Source organism: Ammospiza caudacuta, chromosome Z, assembly GCF_027887145.1.
Source record: "Ammospiza caudacuta isolate bAmmCau1 chromosome Z, bAmmCau1.pri, whole genome shotgun sequence".
Lineage (NCBI taxonomy): Eukaryota > Metazoa > Chordata > Aves > Passeriformes > Passerellidae > Ammospiza > Ammospiza caudacuta.
The window spans coordinates 84496683-84522394 of NC_080632.1; the positions used below are offsets into that span (position 1 = coordinate 84496683).

At 44.9% G+C, this 25712-nt stretch overlaps 1 protein-coding gene across 2 annotated transcripts in view; it reads left to right on the top strand.

Annotated features, from left to right (window-relative positions):
* Positions 1-25712, top strand: part of SETBP1 (SET binding protein 1) — a 267975-nt gene that overhangs the window by 105719 nt on the left and 136544 nt on the right. For both annotated transcript variants that reach the window (XM_058823563.1, XM_058823564.1), the window contains one exon: positions 18404-18475. In XM_058823563.1, coding sequence (XP_058679546.1) covers positions 18404-18475 — 72 coding nt within the window. The remainder of the gene's footprint in view (positions 1-18403; positions 18476-25712) is intronic.

Sequence of the window (25712 nt, forward strand, 5' to 3'; positions counted from 1 at the left end):
GTTTGAAAAAGAACCTTTGAATTTTGGCAGGGACAAAAGCCCTGCAGCCGAAGATACGCCTTTCCCTGCTCCCATGAACCTCCCCTCTGTTGTGGCTGAGTTATGAGCTGTGTAAGATCAACATTCCCCATTCCCTGCCTTGTACTTCTCAGGAAGGTTTTGGCAGCGGCTCAGAATCATAACCGAGCAGGAATCTTCCACAGACCTGGGCCCAGAGCGCTGCCAAGGCAGAAATAGCAACAAGAGGAGAAATCCCTGGGGGCTCGTGGGGCAGGTGGAGCTGGTGCATCACCCTCTGCAATTTCCCTCCAGCAGAGGCTGTGGCAAATCCTGCCAACACAAGCAGCGTGTGCTGCCTCTGGCGATGCTCAGGGAAGGGAAGGATGGCTCTGCTTTCGGGCAGAGCAGGCTCCAGGCTGCTGAATCAAACAGCAAAAGAGTTAGGAAGGGCTGCCTTCATCCCCGTGTGTCCAGCCATGGTGTTGCTCACCTCCATGTGAATCCCACGGTGATCTGTCCCCCCTGTCCTCTGTGAGGGAGGGCTTCGCTCACACTGCTTTCACTCAAGCAGAAAATAACTTCACACAAATGGCCGTGAAAGCTGTGAAATTCCTGGTTTTTGACACTTTCAGGGTAAACATGTTCCTCATTGCAGCGTAGTAAACAGGGAGGAACCGTGTGCATCCACACATGTGTGTGTGCACATGTGGGATGGCAGACATCTGGATGGCCATGAGAGCATCACCAGATGGGATGTACTCATGTTTAGGCTTAGAAAAATAGGGGGAAAAATTGTTTTGCGGCGGTACAATGCAGAGAATAAGCAGAATCCCAAGGGTGGGGGGTGTTTTGGGGGAGGGGGGGCGGTTGTAGGTTTTTTTTGGTTTTTGGTTTTTTGGGGGTTTAGGGTATTTTTGGGGAGGGGTTGTTTTTTGGGGTTTTTTGTTTTGTTTTGGTTTGGGGTTTTTTTTGGTTTTTGGGGGGTGGATTGATTTTTAGGTTTATTTTTTGTTTTGTTTTGTTTTGGTGGGGGTTTTTTGTTTGGTTGGTTTTTTTTGTTTGTTTGGGGGTTTTGGTTTTTTTGGTGTTTCTTGTTTTTGGTGGGTTTTTGTTTTTGTTTGTTTTGGGGTTTTTTTTTGGGGGGTGGGTTTTTTGGTTTTTTTTTTGTTTTTTGTTTGTTTGGTTGGTTTTTTGTTTTATTTTTTGTTTGTTTGTTTGTTTGTTGGGGGTATTTTTGGTTGTTTTTTTTTTTTTTTGAGGGAAACCTAATATAAAACGCACTTTTGCTGACAAACACACCAGGAAAACTCCACCTTTCCATAGACACACGCACAAGGTACCGGCTCATCGCGCCAAGCGAGCCATCTGCACTTGCTGCCACGGAGCAGTTTTTTTTTTTTTTTTCATTTATTTCCCTTTGAATAACGAGGGGCTTTCCCCTCGCCCGGAGCTGACACTCCGTCCCCGACAATGCCGGGCTGCCGCAGCGCCTGTCATTAAGCAAAGCGCTGATTATTCCTGATTATTCTGGCAGCTCCGCTCCCCCGGTCCCCACGGACGGAGTCAGACACGGAGAGAATTGAATTTCGCCAGGGATGGGGCTAAAGGTCGTTCCATGCAGTGGACAGCTGTGTCTAGTCAAATCGAAACTATTGCTCCAAGTGTTACCAACAGAATGGCTGATAGCTCTGTTGTCAGTTCATTTACACTTGCATCCTGTTACAAATTAAACTGAAATTGTGGAGCAGAAAGTCGGTTTTCCGCCAAGTGACAATTCCTTATATCACCAATTTCCAAGTGCAGCCACTACAGATCATTGCTAAGGGGTTTTTCTGATTTCCAGAGATGAAGATTTAGGACTCTGATTTTCCGCCATGGGCAAAATTCCCATTAGCACCTGCTCTCATCTCTAATCCCATAGGCTGAAAAGGAAATGCAAAGCTCTGGTAACTGGCCTCTTTTCTCAGCTCCGTTCACAAACAATACCATAAAATACAGAATTGTTTCATGACTTTTTCCATTTTCCAAGCTTGTTCTTTTTTCTTCTTTTTCTTTTCCTTTTTCTTTTTATTTTTTTCTTCTTTTTTCTGTTTTTCTTTTTCCTTTTTTTCTTTTTCTTCTTCTTTTTCTTTTTCTTTTTTATTTTTCTTCTTTTTCTCTTTTTCTTTTTATTTTTCTTCTTCTTTTTATCTTTTTCTTCTTATCTTTTTCTTTTTTTCCTTTTTCTTTTTCTTTTTCTTTTTATTTTTTCTTATTTTTTTCTGTTTTTCTTTTTCTTTTTGTTCTTTTTCTTTTTTTTTTCTTCATCTTGTTATTCCTCTGTTTCCTTTCCTTTCTTTTCCTTTTCACTTGTGCTTTTCCTTTTTTATCTCTTTTTTCTCTTTTCTTTCCCTTCTCCCTCCCCGCCCTCCTTTTTCTTTTTCTACAATTAGGATGTTTGAATCCAGATAGAATGCAAACTATGAAATGCTGTAATTCTGGTACGAACTACCCTGCACTGATAGGGTGTAGCAGTGAGAACATCTTAAGAGCACTGCTTATATGCCAATATTAATCCCAGCCCAGCCCAGCATCTTCCCCTGAAACACTCCTAAATCTCTCCATCACCAAGACAGAAAAATGCCTTCTGGGCAGAAACACAGCCTCTCCCAGGATCCTCAATGGGTCCTAGCAACCGAGCTGAAAGCCTGGGATTTGACCACATTTGGAATAAACTTGCCCAAAAACATCAATGCTAATTAGCTCGTGTTGTGAATGGATTAAGTGAGACACCAGCTGCAATGGGGCATTTTGATTTGGGTTGTGGCTGGGTAATTAGATTCACATAAGCTGGCTGGGGAGCTGTCAGTCAGCAGGCAGCAGCTCTCTGTGCTGTGCTGTGTGGGGGAGAGGAGCTCTCCTGTGTCCCATCCTCTGCTTTGCTGCGAGCCTTTGGGTGATGTAGCAGCAATCAAGCACGGCGCTGGGCACGAACTGAAACCCTCCCCTGAGCCAGGGCCACGCAGCTCGTCCACCCCAGAAACTCACTCCTCCTGCAGCTGAGCAGCACTGCTTTATTTGCACTGCAAAATACTCCCCGTGTGGCGGCTGCTAATGTGAATGCCATCCTTCCCTTTGATTTGTGCCTGCTCTCCCCCGATTTCCAAGTTGTCATTGGTGCTTGAGCACAGTTTGGGGGAAAACGTGATTAATACTGTCGTGAAATGACCCAGAACAATAGCAACTATAGAAAAGTATGCAAAATTGAGTTTATAGATGAATGAATACATGCACATCAAAGAGTCATAGAATGGCCTGGGTTGGAAGGGACATTAAAGCTCATCTTGTTTTGAACCCCCTGCCATGGGCAGGGACACCTTCCACTGTCCCAGGCTGCTCCAAGCCCCATCCAGCCTGGCCTGGGGCACTGCCAGGGCTCCAGGGACAGCCACAGCTGCTCTGGAAAACTGTTCCAGGGCCTCACCACCCCCAAAATATAGTTGTTTGTTGGTTCTTTTTTTTTTTCAATTTCTAATTTTAACCTACTCTCTTTCTGGCGGTGTGAGCATCTGTGCTGTTCTGACTCTCTTTCTGGTGCTGTGATCCGTGGTGTAGCTGGGTTAGTGGTTCTGGGGTCCCCCTCCAAGTGATGAAGAGAAATTGGTAACTCCAGGGAGATGCACCTATTTCAGACATCATCTGTGTTTGAAGGAGAGGATTCACAGTAGGAATCCCCAGTGATTTGTTTAGATGAAGTTGTTTGGTTTTCAGACCTCTATTTTTAATGGACGAAACAGGAGGCAAATCCTCCTTTTCCTCCCAGATCTGGAGCTTTCATGAAAATAAAATATCCAGACAGCAACTTTGTTAAATGTGAAGAAAAACAGGGAGTAAAAAGGTGGCTTGATGCTTCTGACATAGAGACTTTATCAGCTCCATAAATAAAGGACATATGCATGTGATGGCTGGCTGCATCTCAGATTGCAATACCAATGTTTTAAAAGCCTGCTGACAGAGCATCTGCTTATTTCATTACTCCTCCAATGTCTTTGCAGGTAAGTCATGCATTATACAGTATCATCTCCAGCAATGCATGAACAGAGAGGACAGAATGGAAAAATTCTGGATCGTCCATCACTTTCCTTTACCTTCCAGGAGAGTGGAACATAGGGAATTATGTACTCAGTTGATAGGCAGAATTAGCAAAATAAGACCCTATTTGTGGTGAACTAAGATCTGGAGTTTTTTCAAAAGAAAAGACTCTGTCATGGTACTTTTATGAGTTGTCTGCTTGCGCAGCAGAACAAAAAGAAGAACAAAAAGATCATTGTCAGTAAACTCCTGCTCAGGAAACATACTGAGGGGATCAGTATTAGTCAGGTGAAAAAGGAAGTGTCATGCTTGACTGGCAAAAACACAGTGGTGAGTTTCAATGGTGAGCTTTGACACTGCCGCACAATTTTGAGGAGCGCAGGTACAGATTCAGCCTGGCCCTGACTGTAACCCAATCTGTCCTGTGTACACACCAGCAGTGTGTCAGAGGGTTAGTGGTCCCACTGCATTAAAGCTTCCCTTTAGAGGCAAAAATTGGTCCAGAGTTTGTAAAATGTGACTAATGGGTGAAGAACAAATATACTTAATATCCCCAGATAGCTTTTCCAATCTGCAAATTCATATTACCCTCATGTTGTGTCCCACTGCTCCATGTCCCAAAAGCTTCCTCTGGTTGCTGTTGACTAAAAATAGTGGATCTCAATGCCTTGGTTTTTAGTAAGAGGTGATTTTCTCAGCCATGAGTGCCCACTTACCTGCATGGCACTGTCTTGGCTCAGTTGGGTCCATAATCCACCAATTCCAAACCTTTCCTTTCAAATCTGCCTCCCTCTCTGGCCATGTGCTTTTGAGCCATGAGTCTGCTATGTTTGTTTGGGTACCTACTGAGTTGTTTACAACAAAAGACCCAATGCAAAAGCAGTTTTGTCACTGAAGGAAGAGGATCCATAGTGCCATGTAACACTGTGGTGATACATTATGGCTCAGTGAAGTATATTGGCCAATCTACATACATCTTCATCTGTTGGTATTTGGTTTTTTTATTTTTCTCAGAGACAGCAGAGAGCTTTGAGACACCAAGATGCTTATGTAAAATGGGTTTCTGGGCCTCTGTCCATTTGATAGCCTCAAAAAGTTATTTAGAAAACGCTCCTGCATCCAGCAGAGTAATGGATGCAGGATGACAAAACATCAGAAGATTACAAAGAGAGTCATGGAAGCATCTTTCACTTCTGGAGTACAGGAGAATGTAGGCAGCAAAATGGTTTGAGCTTTATAGGCTTTCCTAATAGGCATCCATCACTGAGGAAATGCCATAAGACATTTTCCACAAGTATTCATTAGCTGTTGGGTTTTTATAAGCTTGGTTAGACTTTGTACACTTTCTCCCACCATTCTGTCATGTTTGCTCTTGACAAATATTCCAGCAAACATGTTTGCACGCAGTACTGTTTGTGGAGGCTGTAAATACTGGAGAATATTCCTGAACAGTGCCTTTAATATTCCCACTGAAAACCTGCTTCCAGAGATTGTAATGTCCCTCTGTTCAGGAGACAAACAGCGCCGTGTCATGCAGACATTTAACAGCCCGTGAACTGGGAAAAGATCAAGAAGAGTTTTTAGAAAAGAATTTCAAACACGTTTTCTTAGGCAAACAGCAATCTGCCAGTAGTTCACAAATCAACACACTGAATATGTCAAATGCCTGTCTGTTCCCATTCCTGGGATTTAAGGTCATGAACAAATTTTGAAAGCAAACCCAAATATTTTATTTGCTATTCTCCTCGGTTTCAATCTGTGGAAGAAAAGAGGTGTTTAAGAAAAAAATGCAAAAAATTTGTTCCCTTTAAAATAGCTTCCATAACACAGTTTCTTATTGACTGATTTCTAAATAAGAGACTCTTGCTCTTGACTCCTGTTTAGATGAATTACTTCTAAGGCTTTTCTTTTTGTGACAGCAATGAATTGGTCAATGTTTGTATTAAGCTTTTCTAAGTGCACTATTAAAGGGGAAAAACTTCAAAAATAAATAGGCTGACTGACTCAATGACAAATTGAAAAGAGGGGAAGGTGTGTATTTTTACACAGAAGAATCATCATGGAAATTGTGCAATTGCCATGCATTTGGAGAAGGGCCATGTGGAAAATGTTTTAAATAGGTACCAGACATTAGCTGCTGTTCAATAAATGAGACCGTGCTTTGGGAAAAAAAAACCCAAAAACCAAGAATTTCATCTCACCAACGCCTATCTTGTCCTAAGGCTTTCCTAGGATCTAAATATTCCTGATAGCATTGGAAGTAAAACCTTCAGGCATTCTTTAAAAATCCTTTAAGTTCCTCTTGTCAGCATGACTGGAAAGCAAGCTTGGATATTTTATCTTACCCTTAAATGAGAAAAATATACGGGCAATGAAAAATGAAAAAGAAATGGGAAGAATCCTCCTGGACTTCTGTATTGCTTTGGGTTTTAATAATAAGACCAGGGTCAGTGTTGTTATTAAAAACTGGGTGAAGACAAATAAAATCCCAACTTTTTCCCCTGTTTACACATCAGAGGATCATAAGTGTGAATGGCTGTTTCAGGAGAGGACAGATGGCATTTTCATGGTGCTCCTCTAAATGGGTCTTAAGATCTCTTTGTGGGTGGAAGTCCAACCCTCTGTTTTTCCAGTCTGACAGACACCAGGGCACGCTGGCAGCACCAGGATGAGCTCCTGAAGCTGCCAGGCCCATCCCCACATCCATGGAAAGCCTGGTGATGTTTAGCTGAAGGTGAGGATGCCAGGCCCATCCCCACATCCATGGAAAGCCTGGTGATGTTTAGCTGAAGGTGAGGATGCCAGGCCCACCCCCACATCCATGGAAAGCCTGGTGAGGTTTAGCTGAAGGTGAGGATGCCAGGCCCATCCCCACATCCATGGAAAGCCTGGTGAGGTTTAGCTGAAGGTGAGGATGCCAGGCCCATCCCCACATCCATGGAAAGCCTGGTGAGGTTTAGCTGAAGGTGAGGATGCCAGGCACATCCCCACATCCATGGAAAGCCTGGTGAGGTTTAGCTGAAGGTGAGGCTAAGGGCCTGCAGTGGTTTCCCAGCTCTGGTGCTCTGGCTGGCTCCAGCCCTCAGCAAACCTGCACTTTTCCGAGCTGTGCAAATGAGATAGCAGTATCTGTCTCACAGGGGGTGTTAAGAAGCTTAATTCATTAGTGTTTACAAAGTGTTTCTAGATCCTCAGATGTAAGGCTCTATAAACAGGCAAAGTATTACTAATTGCCAGCTTATGCTGAACTGCAAAGTGAAAATAAAGATGGTTGGAGGAAAAGGTGCTGAATTCTCTGGTAAGCTGAATCAGTCTAGTGGTTGTAAATTAAACAGTTTGAAGTTTGATTTTGCATTACTATCATCTGATAAATCTCCATTCATTTATATTGGTGTAATATTTGACCTCCTGTTTACTTTGGGGAAAATAGGAGTCTGCAAGAGGGGCCTCCTATGGTAAAGAATAAATCAAAGGCTTAATTCAAGTAATCACTCCTGAATATGCACCATGAGGTTCCATCGCTTTAAATGGAATGAGTCTTGCTTTACAGAATGTGGCTTCAATTGTGCTGTTCAATTTAAACCAAAATATGTCAGAAAAACAACCTTGCACCTCTTTGTGGCCAAGGAGAGCACCACGGTACCAAAGTTTAGAGCGTTTCAAAGGATATGGGTGGATATTTTTTGTTTGTATGGTTTAGTTTCAAGGGGGGGTTTTGCCCTCTTCATACAGCCCTGGCAGGAAAACCAAACCATTTTATTTAGTTCTTCCCACTTTTTAAATTTCCTGCAATGCCACGGCAATATCATGCTTGGGTTCCTACTTAACTTTTTGTTGGCATTTTGGAAGGTATCAGGAATAGGAGTAAGTTGGCTAAGTTGTGCTGTTTGTACTTGTAAGTTATGTTATTTATATGCATTTTTCTGCAAAGCCTGATTTTTTAGAACCATCACCCCTAAAATGTTCCTTCAAAAGTGATTCACTGTAATGGAAAGAAACTTACTTAGTGCTCTTTCGCTCCTTAAGAAACACCACATTTTATGTTTTTCTGCCTCAAACCACACTGTTAAAAAAGTAACCATTTCCCACTTGGCCTCCAAAGGGTGAAATCCTCATCTGGTATAAATTGGCATAGCTCTTTTCAAATCAGAACAGCTACATTAATTCATTCCAGCTGAGGCTCCAGCCCTTGAAATGCCAGCAAGGAGAGCGAGTTTTGCACAGGATGGATTTTTTGGGCCGGGTGGAAGGTTTTTCTGTGTAACTTAGCTATGTGCCTAGGCTCAGGGCTGTGGGAAACTGCCTGTTTGACATCTGCAGCATACGCAGCAAATGCTTTGGCAGTTTGAGTTAATGCCTTTTGAATTCACAGGTTGTTTACTTTCAGCTTGAATGTGGATTTGCTTTCAGCCTCAGTGGGAAATCTAACACAAGAAGTAATAGGACAAGCCATCTGTCCAAAAAAAGCTATGAGAATTCCTGATTTTGAACCAGTAACGGAGATCAGGGACAAGTTCACCCTGTGTGTAACCCCTGCCAAATTATTGGTGTGCTCCTTGGATTTCCAACCTGGGACCCGATCCCTGTGGTGCAGTGTGAGCGCACATAGACTTAGGGGAGGAAACCTGCAAAATGAGCGTGGCCAGCATCCCTTTCCAATGGTGGCTCCTGCAGACGAGCATTTTTGCAGCCCTCTCTTGCTCTGCTGTGATTTACAGCCCGTTTTGGCAGATAAGCTGAGCACCTGTGAGCACGGCCCCTGCTCCTCGGGGAGCACTAAACAGCACGAGTCAATGGGAACCCCCAGCTCCTGCCAGCACTGCCTGCAAGTAAACACGAACCCATGTGTTAGTCACAGGCCAGAGAATGGTGTAATCACTGGATTGATTGGGTCACTTTTTTTTTTCTGAAAAGCTCAGGGGCACATTTCAGTGCTCTTTCAAGAGTCCAGATTTTTTTACTTTAAAGCCAAAAAAAGCCAAGTCTCTCTCCCACTGTGTAAACTAAGAAGCTGCACAAGAGCCAAGCTTTGGGGGGAAAAAAAATCAGCATCCTGCAGCATTCAGCAGGACACAGTGGGCAGATTTTACTAAGATTTTACTAAGAGCACAGCATGTGACAGGTGATGGAGCTGCTCCCCATTCACATATGGGGACATGAATGGGAATCTGGGCGTCGTGCACCTGTCTTGGTCACCCACAAGAAGTGCCATCACCTTCAGTGAGAAAATAGTTAGCCTCTATGTCCTGTGCTGTCTAAAGGCTGTGTTCTTGTTTTGGAAGCCTCTGTGGTTTAAAATCTTGGTCACAGCTTTTCCTCTGACTCTGTTCATTGTTTCTGTTGACCTGGATTTAAGTTTTCCTTGTTTGGACCAGCTAGAAACATGAGTCTTGGTCTCCAAACCACTCAGGTGAGCTGAAGATCTTTGCTTGAGTGTTTAATAAATAATAGGGAAGGCAGAGAAAAAGACAAGAAGAAATCATTTGGAAAGACCTCTGGTCTTTAACAACAAAACCTCCACTGCACTGTGAGGTGAATCCATGGGCTTTAAACCTTCCTGAGGTGAATGGCTCACGAGAGCAGGATATCTGCCAACATCCTTAGCAGCACACTAGCCTGATTTTGACCTGCCCTAGACACAGAGCAGCATTAACTCGGATACCCTGATGTAAATCCAGCCAGAGGTCAAACCCAGCCCTGTCTGTCCAGAGGACTTCATCAAAACAGCCCCATTCAGCATTCATTCCAGCAGCACCAGGCTAATTTGTCTCAGCCACACCTGGGTTTCTGAAAACTGGAGGGCACCGGATCATGTTCAGACTGTTTTCTTTCACCCTTCTCTGTCAAATCAGGGCTACTGTAGATTGAGTGGGGAAATAAGAGTCTCTTCAAAGTCCTTTTTATTTTTTTTGGTTTATTGATTCAATAGTATTTCATGGCTAATAACCACCCTTGACTAACATGCTCATTTGAACCAGGAATGCTTGATTTAATGTTCTGTTATTTAATAGCAGAACAGCCAGTTTACAGATAAGTACTCTGCTTAAGGTGGGAGAACTCAAGGCTGGTAGTCTTTTCTTAGGAAAACTAGCTTCTTTGTCTGCTGATTTTAAGGGATTGTCCACTGAAAGTTTTCCACAGAATCACAGAAGATTTTTTCTTTATTTCCCGTGTACTCGTGCAGTCATGAGAACAAGGATGGCTTGAAATTAAAGTAGCACAGTTCAGCCCTCTTAAATTAAAAACTTTTTTATTAGCTTTTTTTTCTTGGAACCAGAGGCAGATGAGCCAAAACACTGCATAAAATAAGAAGAAGGCAAGCTGGTTTTGTTGTATTTTTGGCACGGACAATGGCTTTCAGAGATACTGGAAGTCATGCAAGAAGAGTGTGTTATTAAGAGACTTCTAGCCCTGCTCTGAAGACTGAGGGCTTTAGATAAGAGTCTGCATGTGGGGATCTTTATCCAAAACGAACCACCCAAACTTTTGTAGTCATTAATACAGATTTCCTCCTCTGCATCTCTCTGTGCTGTTGCTCACACACACAAGTTCTTCAAGGCTTCCTAAAAGCTTTTCTTTGCCTGTAACAATTTAATTGCCTCTTGGCCAAGATTTTCTGCTCCGTGAAGAGAAAGAACGTGATCAAAGTGCCCCGTGCTGCCCAAAGAATTTCCTCTCCTCAGCCTCATTGCACACACCAGGACTGTTTTTCTCCCCCTTCTCCTTTGCCACATCTCTGCGTTTTGCACGATTGTTTCCTATTTTTTTTTCCCTTGTCTGGAAAAATCCAACATCTCCTCCCCCTCCCTGGCAGCATGGGTGACAGAGGCAGAGAAATCAGCACAGTGTCAGCAAGAGTTTGGCCCCACAGCTGGGACCTGAACTTTCAGCAGCAGAGCACAGCCCTGGGTCACTGCACTAAAGCAAGCCAGATTGATACAAAGTGCTTGCTCACCCTGGAAAGGGGAAGCATCAGAAACCAGCTGATAAAAATCTTTAGGCATCCTCTGTTGTGAGCTTAGGCTGTTTTTCCTGGGAAAATGATCATGGAGTGTATATTCAGCGTCACGACCCCCAGAGCGATGCAATATTTGGGTGCTCTCTGCACTCAGGGGGTGATACTGCACTGGGGCAGCGTGGATTTCAGAGCTGCAGAAAATGGAAATGGAGCGTGCGGACTCGACATGCTGCTCAGGGTGTGAAGTTTTCAGCTGTGAGAGACCTGAGCAATCGTGTCTGCCAAGAGTTAATGCGCTCAGAAAAAGGATGCTAAAATATTCCTTCCCACTCCAGTTTGCAACCGAGAACTTGCTAGCCTGTAATATCTTTTATTTATAGCACCTTTTGACTCAAAGGATCTGAGAGTGCCTCTCTCTGGGAGTCACTTCAATGGTACCTGCAGGCAGGGGTGTTTCTCTGCAGATGACTCCAGCTGAGGTGTCAGGGCCTTCTTTGCCATGGACACATGTGAGGAGACCCCCCTGCCTTTCCAAATGCCAGCACTTAGAAATAAGGGCTAGAGGGAAGGGCAGAAATCTGCCCTAATAAACCTCAATAACAGCAAACAGAGAAAACAGACATGTGAACCCCATGGGAGAGAGCACTGAGATGGTCACTGGCTGACTTTGGAAGCAGACACTGGCCAGTACTGGATGATATCCCTATGCAAAGAGCTTGGGACAGTAAAACCACAGCTCAGATGAGGGCATTTGCTGTCCCTACCTGGATAACACTCCACACCACATCCAGCTGTGCTGTGGTGGCCTGGAGAAGCTCCAACAGGGACCCTACACAGGGTATGCATGCCAGTGGTGGAGGTGCTCCTAAAGGCTGGGTTTAAATCCTCAAACTCACACACACCTCAGTGAGCACAGTCATGGCAGGGCCTTCTGCTTATCTCAAGTCCACTTCAGCACCTGCCCATCAGCTGGTCCTCACTCAGCAGCTGGCAGAAAAGGACCAGAGGATCAGAGGAGCATCTCCTCCACGTGGCTCCTGGAGCTAGAGAGGTGTCCCCAGCCCCCTGCTCCCCTCCTGTGCTGTCCCTGCAGGCAGGGAGGCAAAAGCCAGGCTCAGCTGATGGGTTACAAATCCAGCCCATGATTTCTGCTCCATCCACAGCCAGGCAAGGTGTTGCCAAGACACATTTTAGGCTCAGCTGCTCAGGACACTGCTTTTCTGTCTGTGCCACCCTGAGCATGCTGCCTGCCCCCTGCTCTGCTCTGCAGCCCCACATCAAACCAGTTGTTTTGCTATTCCCTGAGCATGCTCAGCAAGAGCCAGCCTTCTTTTCTTCTTTTTGGCACTTCTTCTGGGTCTCCTGAGGGATTTGCCTCCAGGAGGGAATGCCCATCTGCTTCAGCATCCTCTGAGTCCTGTGTTTACTGAGTCCTGATGTTTCTCCCTGGACAAAGCCATCCAGACAGTCCCATGAAAACTCCAGGGACACCAGTGGCTGTTTATGGGGCCGTCCCCTACCCTGGGTCTTTAGACAGAATAATACACCCATAGCCTCCATGATAAAATCCTCAGCACATCTCTCCTCCTCCCTCCATGTCCTTCCCAAGCCATCCCCAGAATCAGAATTATTATATTTTTTTCCTCTAAATCTCTTTCCTCCAGGCACCAGACAAGGTGTATTTGATAGCACTTTATCTCTGCCATGCATATGTCAGTGTCTGAAGCTCTGGTTTAATAGGAGTCAAGTCACATCACTTGATGGAAGCTGGCTCTCCCAGGTCCTTTCCATGGAGAACATGCATTTTGCCTCATTCTCTGCCTTCCAACAAAAATTGACTCCTCCCTCCTTTGAGGAGGGGGCTGGGGTTAGCACATCCTGGCAGCCCACTGGCTTTGCTGTGCAATTTTAGGGCATCTCCTCCTCCTCAGAGAAGAGAATATTCTTCTTGTGTGTACATATGAGAGTTATTTTTATTTTTTTTTTCCTGTTCTTGGTCCATTGAGTATTACATCATGTATTGCTTCCTTTGGTGCCCCTTCCACACGTGCTGCTTTGGATTTGGGGCTGGGAATGGGAGGAATTATGGAATAGAATTCCTAGAATAATGGAATCAGAGTTGGTGGTGACTCCAGAGGGTTATAGAGTCCAGCTCCAAGAATCCACCATGCACCTCAGAGTGTTGTCCAAATGCTCTGGCAGCATTGGTGCCTCGAGTGCTCTGGGGTTCCTGACCATCCTCTGGGGAAGAAAACCACCTCCCAATATCCATCCTACACCTTCCCTGACGTACTTCATGCTGCCCCTCAGGTCCTGTCACCAGAGGGAAGGCGGCAAACTGTGGACAAGCCCTGTCTCTATGGAAAAGCTAAGAGGGAAATAGGGGTGGAAAAAAAAAAAAAAAAAAACAAAACCAAAATCTTAGGAGGAAAAAAAAAAAAAAAAGAATAAATATTTGGGAGGATGGCGTTTAAGAGGAGAGAAAAACAAACCAAAGCTGGTGCCAGGCTGGAACCAGCCGCTGGTTGCCAGCACAGCAGACTGAGAAGTTGCTGGTGGACGCGCTCAGTGCCATGTTTGGGCTGCTTAAAAACATTCAGCCTGTCTCTCCCTTGTGGTCCTGCCTCTGCTTTCCTGCCTGGATAGGAGGAGGAGCAGGGACTCCCTGCCCAGCTCAGGGTTGTGCTCTGAGGGATGCAGAGCATCTCCTGCCCTGCCACACCTCTGTGTGTGTGCGAGCACACCGAGCTGGGCCCGGCACCGCTCCGGGGCGATGCCAGGGCAGCACGGGCAAGCGTGCACGATGATCCATCCCTCCTGGATGGATGCGATGGACCATCATGCCAGGGAAGGAGCTGGGAGGGATGGGGATGGAGGAGAAGGGCAGCGTGGAAGGTTGCCACGCTTAGGGGTGTAAAAAAGGGAGAGCGATGAAAAGGGGGCAGGAGGCTGCCGAGGAGATTTGTGTTGGCTGGGAAGGCATGGGGTGGCTCGGGCAGGGCTGGGGTGCTGCGGAGAGCCCGGCAGAGAAGCATCAGGGCTTTATTCCCCTCCTTTCTTTCTGCCTCGCTCCGCTGGGCGCTCGCTGGAGGAGGAGGAGGAGGAGGAGGCGAGACAAAAAGCTGAACCGGTGCCAAGAAGGAGCTGCGGCGCTCGAAAATGGCACTCTGCGCCGCGCTAATACTGCGAGGCTGGGCTGGGCTGCGCTGGAGAGCAGCGAAAACGTGTCGGGAATGAGAATGGCTGAGAATGGCCGGGCTCAGGAGGGTCCTCCCTCCTCCCCTGCCTCCCCTTCGCCTTTTTAATGTGACCCTTTTCTCCCCCACCACCACCCCCAGTGATGTTTAGGAGCTCTGGGAAAGGGAGAGCATCTTTGCTGGCGACTTGGGTCTCATCCCCTCCTTCCATCTCCCTATCAGGGTGTGATTTAAATTTTTTTTTAAATTTTTTTTAATATTTTTCCCCCACTTAAGGAGGAAAAGAAGACTCTCAGGGAGTTTTCTTACTGTTTTCCTGTTGCCCTTTCCCTGCTAGTCGCTGTCATCCTCCTCCTCCTCCTCCCTGTATCTCGATGCAAGGTGACTTGTAGGACACAGGAGTCTCTGCTGCAAGGTGCAGCGTCGCCTGCGTCGGTGTTTCCCTCCGTTTCTCATTTGCTGGGAGATGAGGCAACTTCCAGGCGGCTCAGCTCAGATCCTGGTTGATGCAGCGGCGCTGTTTGGGCTGCAGAAAAAGCCCCTTTCCTGCAAAAACCTGCCTGGATAAAACAAACAAACAAACATGTAAGGCTGAAACTGCATCATTTTGCGATGCTGGTTGATTTGCAAGAAACGGGATGGAGTTTTGTGGTGATTTCTGTCTGAAAGGGAAGGTTTTTTGCTCATCCCCTTTCTTTTCCATTCACAGGTAACAAAAAATCCAAACCACCTCTTTTTAATAGGGTTTTTATTTTTTCTTTTTTTAATTTTTTTTCTTTTTTTAATTTGAATTTTTAAATTTTAAAAAAAATCTTTTTTTTAATTTTAATTTTTTAAATTTTTTTATAATTTAAAAAATTATAACTTTGTAGTAGTTCAGTATATGAAGTTAAATCCAAAAATATTACTCCCCCCCCCTTCCCTTTCCGAAAAGCACAGATGTTGCTTTTCGGATCATTCTGGAATTTATATTTAAAGTTTTAGGTTGTCATTACAGAAACTAGGGACTGGAGAAAGGGAAAACCCCAGTGTCTGGTTTTGAAAACAGGTTTAGGTCCTGTTAGAACAGCAGTTTTAGCCCTCACATAGTCAGCAGGTCAAGTTCAAGGAGACCTTTCCAAAGCACGGGCAGAGCCTCATTAGCTTGCTGCATCTCAGAAGCTTGTGGATTATTGGGTTGTTAGCTTGGCCCATTTTGTAGTCTCAGGCATGGGATGATCCCTGTGATCTCTTTCTCACCTGAAAACCATGCCCTAGTACACATTCAAACCACTTCAAACCTCACCTTTGGTCTCAGACACGCAGGCCTGGTTTGGGAGCACCTACCCCTGCCCAGGAAAGGCTTTTGGAGATGCTGTGATAAATAGGGGGGAGTTCAGGCAGACTTAAAGGTGTTGTCTAGCATGCTCCCCTCAGCCTCTTCTCACAGCTCCTCACAGATCAATAGTCCTTCCTCTGTGGAGCATCAAATTCTCTGTCCCAAATTAACGCTGCTGGGAGTGGCACTCATTTCTAACTTGATGCCAGCAGATTTTGTATGGAGTAGGAGGAACAGAGCAGCTGATCCCTTGCTCTTCCTCACCTCTCAGCTGTGCTCTGTACCCTGTATTTGCTGCAGTTCAACTTGTGCAGAGAAGGTGCTGCCTTTCCTTCTTGCTCTTTGCCTTTGTTGTGACTGCAGGGTGTGCAGTGCTTGGCCCAGGAAACCTTGGTTTCTTCACCATGGAAATATCCACAAGAGGGGTGGCCAAAGAACCTGGAGTGTGTTCTTGTACCTTCCACCCAATCCTACCAGTTTTCTCTGAATAAAGTACATGCATAAAACACATGGGTTTTCTGTAAACAAGTGTGCATGCTGTCTGGTTTTCAGTTGTCCCTTTGGGTGCCATGAGTTAAGCTGGTTGAAATACCTTCCCCACCCAGGGCACACGCCATGCAGCCTTGCATGAATTTCACAGAATCACACAATCCTTGCATGGTTTGGGTTGGAATGAACCTTAAAGCTGATGCAGTTCCACCCCCTGCCATGGGCAGGGACACCTCCTACTACACCAGGCTGCTCCAAGCCCTATCCAGCCTTCCAGGGATCCAGCAGCAGCCACAGCTTCTCTGGAAAAAACTTTACCAGGACCTCCCCAACCTCCCAGCCAATAATTCCTTCCCAAAATCCCATCTGTCCCTGCCCTCTGGCAGTGTGAAGCCATTCCCCCTTGTCCTGTCCCTTCATGTCCTCGTGCCAAGTTCCTCTCCAGCTCTCCTGGAGCCATTTCAGGTGTGGGCAGATGCTCAGCATCTCCCTGGAATCCTCTCTCCTCCAGACTGAACTATTACAATGCTTCAGTCCTTCCTTGTAGGTGAGATGTTCCAGAATTTTCCAGATGTTCTTGCTGACACTTTTGGCTGTTCCTCTGGGCAGAAATTCCTCTTTTTAACCTGAGATCTCTAAGGATGGGAATCTCAGGGATCTGTGCAGGAGAGAGTGGTGGTTAAAGCCTATCAACACGACCTGAGGAGACCCTGGTTCTCATCCTGACCCGCCATGCACTGCACAGACCACTGCTCATGCCTTTAGATCTGGAGCCAGCTTGTGTTGACTGCTGATTTAAGCTTCTTCAGTGTTCAAATACTTCAGTTATGAAATAACAATTCCCAACAGATTTATGGAGAGGCTCCCAAAGACATGGGCAAGTATTAATGTGGAGTGACAGCATCCATGTGTGCACAGCAGCAAAATGGTGTTTATTATTCAAGGAGAACTGGGAGCAGCAAATTAAGAGATCTTCACAAACCTTGTTATTTCAGTAGGCAGACCTCTTTCATTTCTTGAAATCTTGACCATAGGGGAGCTTGTGGAATGCATCTTGTCCATCTTGGAGCAAAAATTGCTAATCTTGTTCTTTCCAAGTGGTCAAGTCAGCCATCTGGGCAACTTGGTCATACTTCCCAAGGAGGGAAGGCTTTGACAAGGCAGATGTAGGGTTTTTGTCTTCATTTCTCCCTGCCTATAATAAGTGTTTTTGGATATTTTCTCCAGAAGCATGATATCTAATGTGTCTCAAGTTGCTTCCTTCAAATCCTTCATCCTTTTAGCATTTTATGAGAAACATTGTCTACTTGGAGTTGTTATGGGTTGACTTCTGCCTGGAAGGGTCAGTCTAAAGGGCTCTTCCACTCCTTCTCCCCACACCTTCCCCACTCCATGTTTTTTGTTTTTTTTTGGTTTTTTTTGGTTTTTTTTTTTTTTTTGTTTGTTTGTTTTGTTTTGTTTTGTTTTGTTTTGTTTTGTTTTTTTTTGACCTGTAACCTCACATTTCTGTAATCTAAATGTGCAAATGCTCTGCAGTCATGGTCCAGTGGCTGGGTTAATCTCAGACCTCTGGAGTGGCAGATGGCTGATTTGTTGCTGATTCCAGTTATAGGGAATTGTGTCACCTATTATCTTTGCACAGACTGATGCTTAAAAGGATGCCTTTGGCAAAATCAGTGAAAAGTAAAGAAAGGCAAAACAAACAGTCTGATCTGCATCACCACAGGTGAAAATGTGAAATATTTCACCTTTGTGTGAAGGGCTGGAGAGGTGGACAAAGAGGAGAGGAGGAGGGAGGAGAGGAAGGAGAGGAAGACCTCATTTTCTTACCAGAAGTACCAAAGCACAGAGCAGAGCAGGTTTGCTGTGGTCACGTTGTAGAATCACAAGCACTTACTCTGTTTTAAATGGTTTTGCAATGTCGTAATCCTTGGCTTCAGCTCCCTGCTTTAACTCTTATACAAACCAGGCGGGTTGGCTTCTTGTGACACTTCCCTGCCCTCTTCCCAAGGTTGTCAGAGGAATCCACAGCATCCCTCCCTGACTCCAGGGCTCATTGTGTGCCCACGGCTGCTGGGGGAGGCTGTGGTGGCTCTGTCATGCCAACATGCTCACAAGAGACACTTGGGAAGGGAAGTTTACACATCTGTGTGGGGTGAGGGGAACCTTGGGGGGCCTTAGAGAACACTGCTGGACCAAGGGGGGACCCCAGCACTGCCCAGATGGCAAGTGGTGGTGGTGGTCATACTGAAACGTGTGGGGAAATCAAAAGGGCAAAGCAAAACTCTGGATGTTTGTGACCATTTTCTACACAGTCATCCCCACAATCAAGGTTTTCTTTCTTTCTTTTTGCTTTGGGAAACACCACAGAGTCAGATGAAGAATTTGGGAAGAGAGTGTGGGTTCCCTGTGCAGAGTCCAGTGACGAAATCTGTGAACAAGGTAAGAACAAGGGGATATGGCTGTGATGGTTTTTGTTTTATCCTTTTCTCTTTCCAAACACAATTTTGCAATGTTGGACGCGAAATTTAGCTATGTGTATCACAGAAACTGATAGTCCAAGCACCAAGCAAATGAGTCTAAAACGTTAATTTGGGTTTCTTTTAATGCATGCCATTATGATGGTTTGGGTTTTAGAACAGTTTGTATCATATCCAAATGATCTATGTGTGAATAATTGTTCCCAACCTCCTGACACCAGGACCTAATTAGGAAGTAAGAGCCTTAAATAGGCCATTTGTGTACTGAGCTTCCATATGTCTCCTTGCACAATTTATTTGCTCCACTCCATTGAGGTATAATGAGAATGAAACTCTTAGAACTGCTTTTGACTCTGAGGCTCTTCTCTTCATCTCCTGTGCAGCCACAGCCCCTATTAAGATAATATCTGTTTCCCTGTTTTCCAAAAGAAAAAGCTGTGGTACTTTCAGTCCAGATTGCCCAAGCTTCTCTGTTTCTAAGGTTTCAACGGAAATGGAGTGAAAAAATGCCAAAAAAAAAAAAAAAGCAGACCAAAAAAAATGGAATGTCATCAAAGAAAGCAGAAAGGTCAGGACAGGGTGATCTTGAGGGAATACTCCCTATCCTATCTGCCTCACAACCCTGCTGAAAGCTGATGCTGTTGCATTTCAGTTAACCTGTAGATGCAAAGGAAGGATGTATATGGATAGAAGCAATCGGAAGAGATTTTTATTGGTTTTGTTTGGCTTTCTTCTTGCTAGGATGTGAGGAAGGGGGAAAGGTTTGTGCAAGGTGGCTTGGATTTTTTTCTTAGTTTTGAATATTTAGCTCAGTCTGAACCAACAGCCTCCTTGGGACTCCTTGTTCATGTTTAAATACATTTTATGTTCTTCAAGTGTACTTTTAGAATATATTCTTTATTTCCAAACACTTCTTGCATGCATGACTTCATCTTACACTTCACGTGTCCCACTTGATTCTTTTGCTCCCATCATTCTGAAGTCAGAAAAACTTAAATGCATGATTGTCATTTTCTATCAAGATTAACTTTAATAAATTCTTAAGGCTTGGGTTTTGGTTTTTTTCTTTCACCCCCAAATCTGGATCTTGTTTAGTTTCCCAGAGAAAGACAACTCTACTTACAACGATTTTGTTTATGATAATTCCCTTGCATGTTCCCTTCCAGGAATTGTCACTGCCTTCCAGAAGGGAGGTTAGTGCCAGTCCCCTCGCAGTGATAATTACAATCAGACCTGTCAGCCTTCACACAGTCTACACTTATCACTTGCATTTAGAAGGATTTTTCCTGAAGCCTATTACCAGTTCTGCTTCTTAGGGAAAGACAGTCATGATTTTTCCTCCTAATCTTTGATGGCTCTCAGCTTTGAAAGCATGGAGAGGAGCAAAACGACTGCCAGGTGCACTTAAAGAAGCTGTCTGTTGGTCCTGGTCTAGAGCTCTGGAAAGCCAGAGAGTGGGCGGATAATCTGGGAAATGCTGAGGGCTTTAATTTGTTTGTGACAACGCTCCAGGTGTGCTGGAAACACAAAGCAGTTTCCCAATGGTGCTGCTCACAGGGGGTGCCTCTGCAGACCCAGGCTTCAGGTGGCAGGTGGCTCTTGGCAGTGGTGCCCTGTGTCCCTGCAGTTCTGGGCAGTGATTCCTGCCTGTGCTGAGAGAATTGGAAGCAGGATGGCCAGAGAACTGGAAGCAGGAGGCTGGCCAGAGAACTGGAAGCAGGATTGACAGAGAATTGGAAGCAGGGTGGCCACAGAAGTGGCTGCAGTTGCTCCTGGAGGCAGTGACTGGCATCACAGGGACCAGTTGCCTCCAGTGCAACGGTGACCAGCTGGGCCAGGTCAGGGTGTTGAGTAGGATGTGGTTCAGTATTTTATCCATCCCAGCCCCCCTGGTGTTATTCCCTGGGAAACATGTTGACCCATTTATTAGATTTCCCCCCATTTTCACTCCATTATTGCTGTTGATGTGCTGCTAACCCCCCTTTCTTACCTTTCTGGTTTTTACTAGCACAAAGATAAAAAGGTGCAAGTTTTACCATTCCATTAAACTGAATGAGTTATGTATCTTTAAGTCCTTCCTCTGTTATTACCATGCTTTTTGTAATTTACTCAGAGATTTAGGCTCCCTTGATTTTGGCAGAATCTGAGGATGGTCAGCATTTTATAGCTTTTTTAGCAAAGAGATGGTGGAAGATTGGGAATTCTTATGTTATGTGCAGTTTTATATTTACAGTGCAGAGGGATATATGATTTGCCTTTGTATTATTTAAATTCACTGGGAACTAGAGGTTTATTTATCAGGTGTCATTCCCTGAAGGATGAATAATGCCATAAAGAGAAGACTTCATCTATTATACAAACAGATTTGAAGGCTTTGCTATTACATTCCTCTGCCTGTTGAATGGAGTAAAAATGCCTTTGGCTGAGCAGAGACAGAGTGATACTTAGCAGTAGCATCTTATGACCTTTTGATCAGCTGAGATCTCAAGCCATATTAGTGGACAGATTATGATGTGATGGAAAGAAGGCCAGGAATAGCCTTTTCATCATGAGATCTTTTCTGTGAATATCCTTCTTGGGTGTATTCAGGTGGTTAATCACTGGAGCCAGGGTGAATCATTTGGAAGCAGGGGAGTGAAATGCTGGTACAGACAATCCAAATATGCTCAGGTTTGCCAAATGCAGCTGGATATTAGAGCTAATAGTTTCTTCCTAATATTCTCCTACCCTCCTGTTTCTATTAAGGCTGTGGGTGACCTTGTGATTTTTTTCCATCTGTAATAACCACATTTTGGCAGAAAGAACAACACAAAATGAACCTCGAGTCCTTGGACCACAGGGGAGCTGCAGTTCCCGAATCAAAGGAATGCACATGGTGAATATGGATATCAGACTGTGAAGGGAAACTCACAGGAAAATGTCTCTGTCATTTTAGAGATAATAACAGTGGTGCTTGAATCTATTTCAACCCTACCAAGGAAAAAAGGAATAATTCAGGTTTCAAAAAATGCACAGCCCTGATAGTATTTCTCATTTTACAGGGCCAACCAGAGCAAAGAATGACTTTTACTTTCTCTTACCTGCCTGTGCAGAAATACTCCTCAAACTTGGCTCCAGCTTCGAATTAGCCCCCTTTTCATCTTAATGGCCAAGAGGAATCTGCAGCCTCCTTAAAATCAAACAGAAAAAATCCCTTTTTCAGTGCTGACTCTACACATAAACAGCAGTAGTGCCAAAGCTTGACCCAGGTGCTGTGGTGACTTTTGGAAGGAAAAGGGGCAGACAGGTGGGTGTGGAATGCCTTTGGGCCTTTCTGAGCATGATTATATGCCCAGGCAGACCATGCTGGTTATGGGCTATGCAGCATCATCCTGTACATTGCTAGTACAGGGGTGCCCAAATTACACTCATTTTTTTCCTCCAGAAGCCAAGCAAGATGCTCATTTCAGTGTCAGGAGGAGGAAGGGCTGGCAGTGTGAGAATCCCAAACCATCAGTGTAGCAGGGATGATGATGCACCAGGCATGGGGAACAATAGCTGCCACAGAGGAGTGGAAACTCTTTGAAAATAAGGAGGTTATGGAGGTGGGAGAAGCTCACAGCAGGACACTGTCTCCTCTCATCTCATCTCCCCCAGCCTCTTCAATCAGGTGCCTGCTGGGCTTCCCACTCCTCCTGCCTTTTGCACGGGATGACAGGATCACAAGGCATTAGAATCTACTGGCATGAAGGAATCTGCCATCCTCCTGGCATTACTGCTTCCCCAGCCAGGAAGCCACTGTGAAACATCCAGGCTGTGAGCCCACATGGAGCTTTTTAGCTGCCTCTTCCAGGGCCACAAAGGTGTCCAAAGGGGAGCTGGGAGGTGGCACCAACTCCTGGCACAGGTCTGCACCTTCTTTTCCTTGGGAAAAACAGGCAAAAAGCTGCAAAAGGTGGGTGGCAGCCTTGGTTCTGCCCACAGAGGAAGTGCCACTGCTGAGATACAGCCAGCCCACAGGATAAGGAGCTCCCTCCCAAGCTCTATCTGCAGAGATTAAGTATTTTGCTGCACAGGTGATTGTTAGAAGCATCATGAGCTAAACCATTCAAAGGGTTGTGCTACTCTGAACAGTTGCTATAAGGGTTTCTGATGGCAGCTTTGAAACTTTGTCACTGGGAAGGCTTTGGGGTGTGTGTGGTGGAGAGAATGTAGGCATGAACAATTTCCTCTGCCTCCCTGCTCTGCCTTGAGTCCCTGTGGGGTGTAGGAGGGTGACAAGATTTGGGTGACATAGCACCAAGATCATCCCTTTTGGTTTGGGATTGCATTAATCCTGCTCTGCCTTCTGCCAGATGGCCTTGGCTTGATAAAATCAATTCTCCTCAAAGTAAAAGAGCTTGCGTTCGTCTTCTTGTGGCTCAGAGAAATCCATGAAAACAGAATTGCTCTTCTTCTTGCAGGTCAGGACAGAAAGTTGCTGTGGGACATCTAATAGTATCCCAGTTTTCATGGTTTAACCCCAACAGGCCCCTCATAGTCCCTCATTCACTCAGATTCACCAGCAGGATCAGGGAGAGAGCTGGAAGGGTAAAAGGTGGAAAATTCATGAGTTGAGATAAAGACAGTTTAATAGCGAAAGAAAAAGCCTTGCACACCAGCAGAGCAAAGAGGGGAATTAATTCCCTGCTTGCCATGTTCAGGTGGGTGTTCAGTAACCTCCAGAGAGCCAGAACCCACCACATGTAACAGTGGCTTGGGTAAACAATCACCATCACTCCAAACATTCCCCCTTCCTCTTCCTTCCCTCCCTTTACACACTGAGCACGACGTCACACGGTCTGGAGCATCCCTTTGGTCACTTGGGGTCACCTGTCCTGGCTGTGTCACCTCCCAAACTCTCGATCACCCCCATCCCCTCCCCAGCCTGGCAGTGCAAAAAGCAGCAAAGGCCTCGGCTCTGTGCAGGCCCTGCTCAGCAATGACAGAAACAGCTCTGTGTCATCCACCCTGTGCTCAGCACAAACCCAAAACACAGCCCTGCGACAGCCCCTGGGAAGAAAATGCCCCTGCCCCAGACAAAACCAGCACACCAATGCAGCACAGTTAGAGCACATGGCAAGTACTTGGGCTGGGATCCTTTTCTAGGGGTAAGAAATTTAAAGTAGCAAACTTTGAAAATGCAGTATAAGGCAGATGTCAGTGATGTGCAGTGGGATAAGGAGGACAGTGATTTGTTTATGAAGTTCATCTGTCCACTCATGACAGTTTTTTCCCTTTAAACACACCACATCTGGTTCCTTGCAAGGATTCTTAGATTGCAGACAGCAGTAAACACGCGTCCTATTGAGTAAGAGTGATTTCACGAACCAGCAGAAGGATTATTGTCATAACCAAATTTACAGCCATACAATTCCCTTTTTCTGGCTGGAAAGAAGTAATCTTGATCTGGAAAAGAAATATGTCATAACAATAACTTAAGCAAGTTAAATAGTATCTGGGGACATTCATAGGAATGTCACTGGGTACACTCAAAGTACTAAACCAGTTCTCAGCACACTCTTGGTCCAACTAGCAAGCTCCTAAATCATCCTTAAGCATGGATCAGGGTTCATCCCTGTGAGCTGTTTGCATTTAGCTCCTGGGCTAGGAAAGTCAAGACAGGGCTGTGAGCAGAGGTACAAACCCCTCTGTGCCAGTTGGCCTCCACGCCTGGGGATATTTCTGGGCACATTTAATTGCTACTGGCTGGAGAGGCTCAGGCCCAGCTGGGAAATTGGACTCCTTCACTCCAAACTCCGTTTGTCAGCACTGGGAGAGGGGAGCCACCAGCAGGAGCTGATTCAGCCTCCCTTGATCCTGACCTGCCCAAATTGTGGACAGTTGCTAAGGCAGCTAAGCCTGCAGGGTTTAACATGCTGATGGCAGAGGAAAGGCTATAGTATCCCCCAAAAGGCAATTTATAGTGCATTTCCTGCATATTTACTAGTCACCTCCCCAGCCTCTTCAAGCCCATGTAAAAATATTATTAAGTTATTGAGGTGCTCTTTCTTGCAACAAGGAATGTCACCCATTATTTTTAATTATTTTCCTCCCTTACCGTGAGGGGGATCCTTTCAATAAGTTTCAGCTATAAGATAGGTGTTCTGTATAATTTGCTTTCAACAGTTTGATAGTTAAATGTGTCCCTAGGAGACAATTATAGACTTATACATAATAAAGAAGCTCATGGAAAGATACAGCATTATGTATATATTATTAGGTAAACCCTTTGTTTGATATAGAAAGTTTTATTTTGAGTTCACCCTATCAAAATATATTTACACACATATATAAATACAGGTATTTATTTTTTTTTCCCACTGAGTTAAAAACCTCATTGAAAAGAAATAACTCTGGCTCAGCTCCTGCAACCACAGTATAATGCTTCATTATCTTTTCTTTCATTGAAATCTTCTCATGCACAAGGTGATCTAATTTAATACTTGTTTAAACATATAAAACAAAACATTTTCCCTTCAAGGATACCTCAAGTGTTTGGTCACAGTGGGGATGAAATTATTGATTGCATTTAGCACATATTTGGAAATGTGACCTTAATCTGCAGGTTTCAGGGGGAAAAGGTATTTTCCCCAGGTATGGCAGTAAGTCAGATAAGTAAATTATACTTTTGACATGTTAAAGATGTTCCATTTTAGACAAAGGAAGTGATATCCCAGTTGTGTCACTGAAACTCAATGTCCTGTGTTGCTTGTTAACAGCTGCACATTTGTTGTTTCAGTGTCCCAGTTTGCTCTCAAGTATAAATGAACTGCTACATGCCAAATAATCAATAGTTCTGCCAGCTCTGGAAATATAATATTGCTATTAATATTGATCCACACAACAGAAATCAAGGCATCAAATTTTGCAGGCATCACTTGCCAGCACCCTGCGTTCTACCTGCAGAGTAACCGCTTGAAAATCGCTATTCCCCAGGGAATAATGTTTGATGCTCACCCTCATTCCCTGTGTCACAATGAACACAAATATAAACACAGGGGGATCAGGGCACAGTTGACCAGCAGATAGGGTGCATATATTTTTATTTCAGCCTTCTGTGGTTTCTCGGTGCCACAAACCAGATGCAAAGAGCACCGGTGAAAACAACCTGCATCAATGCTAGTGTTCATCTCTAAGGGCACAGCCAACAGCCTGGCTGGCCAAAAAAATCAGTGTCC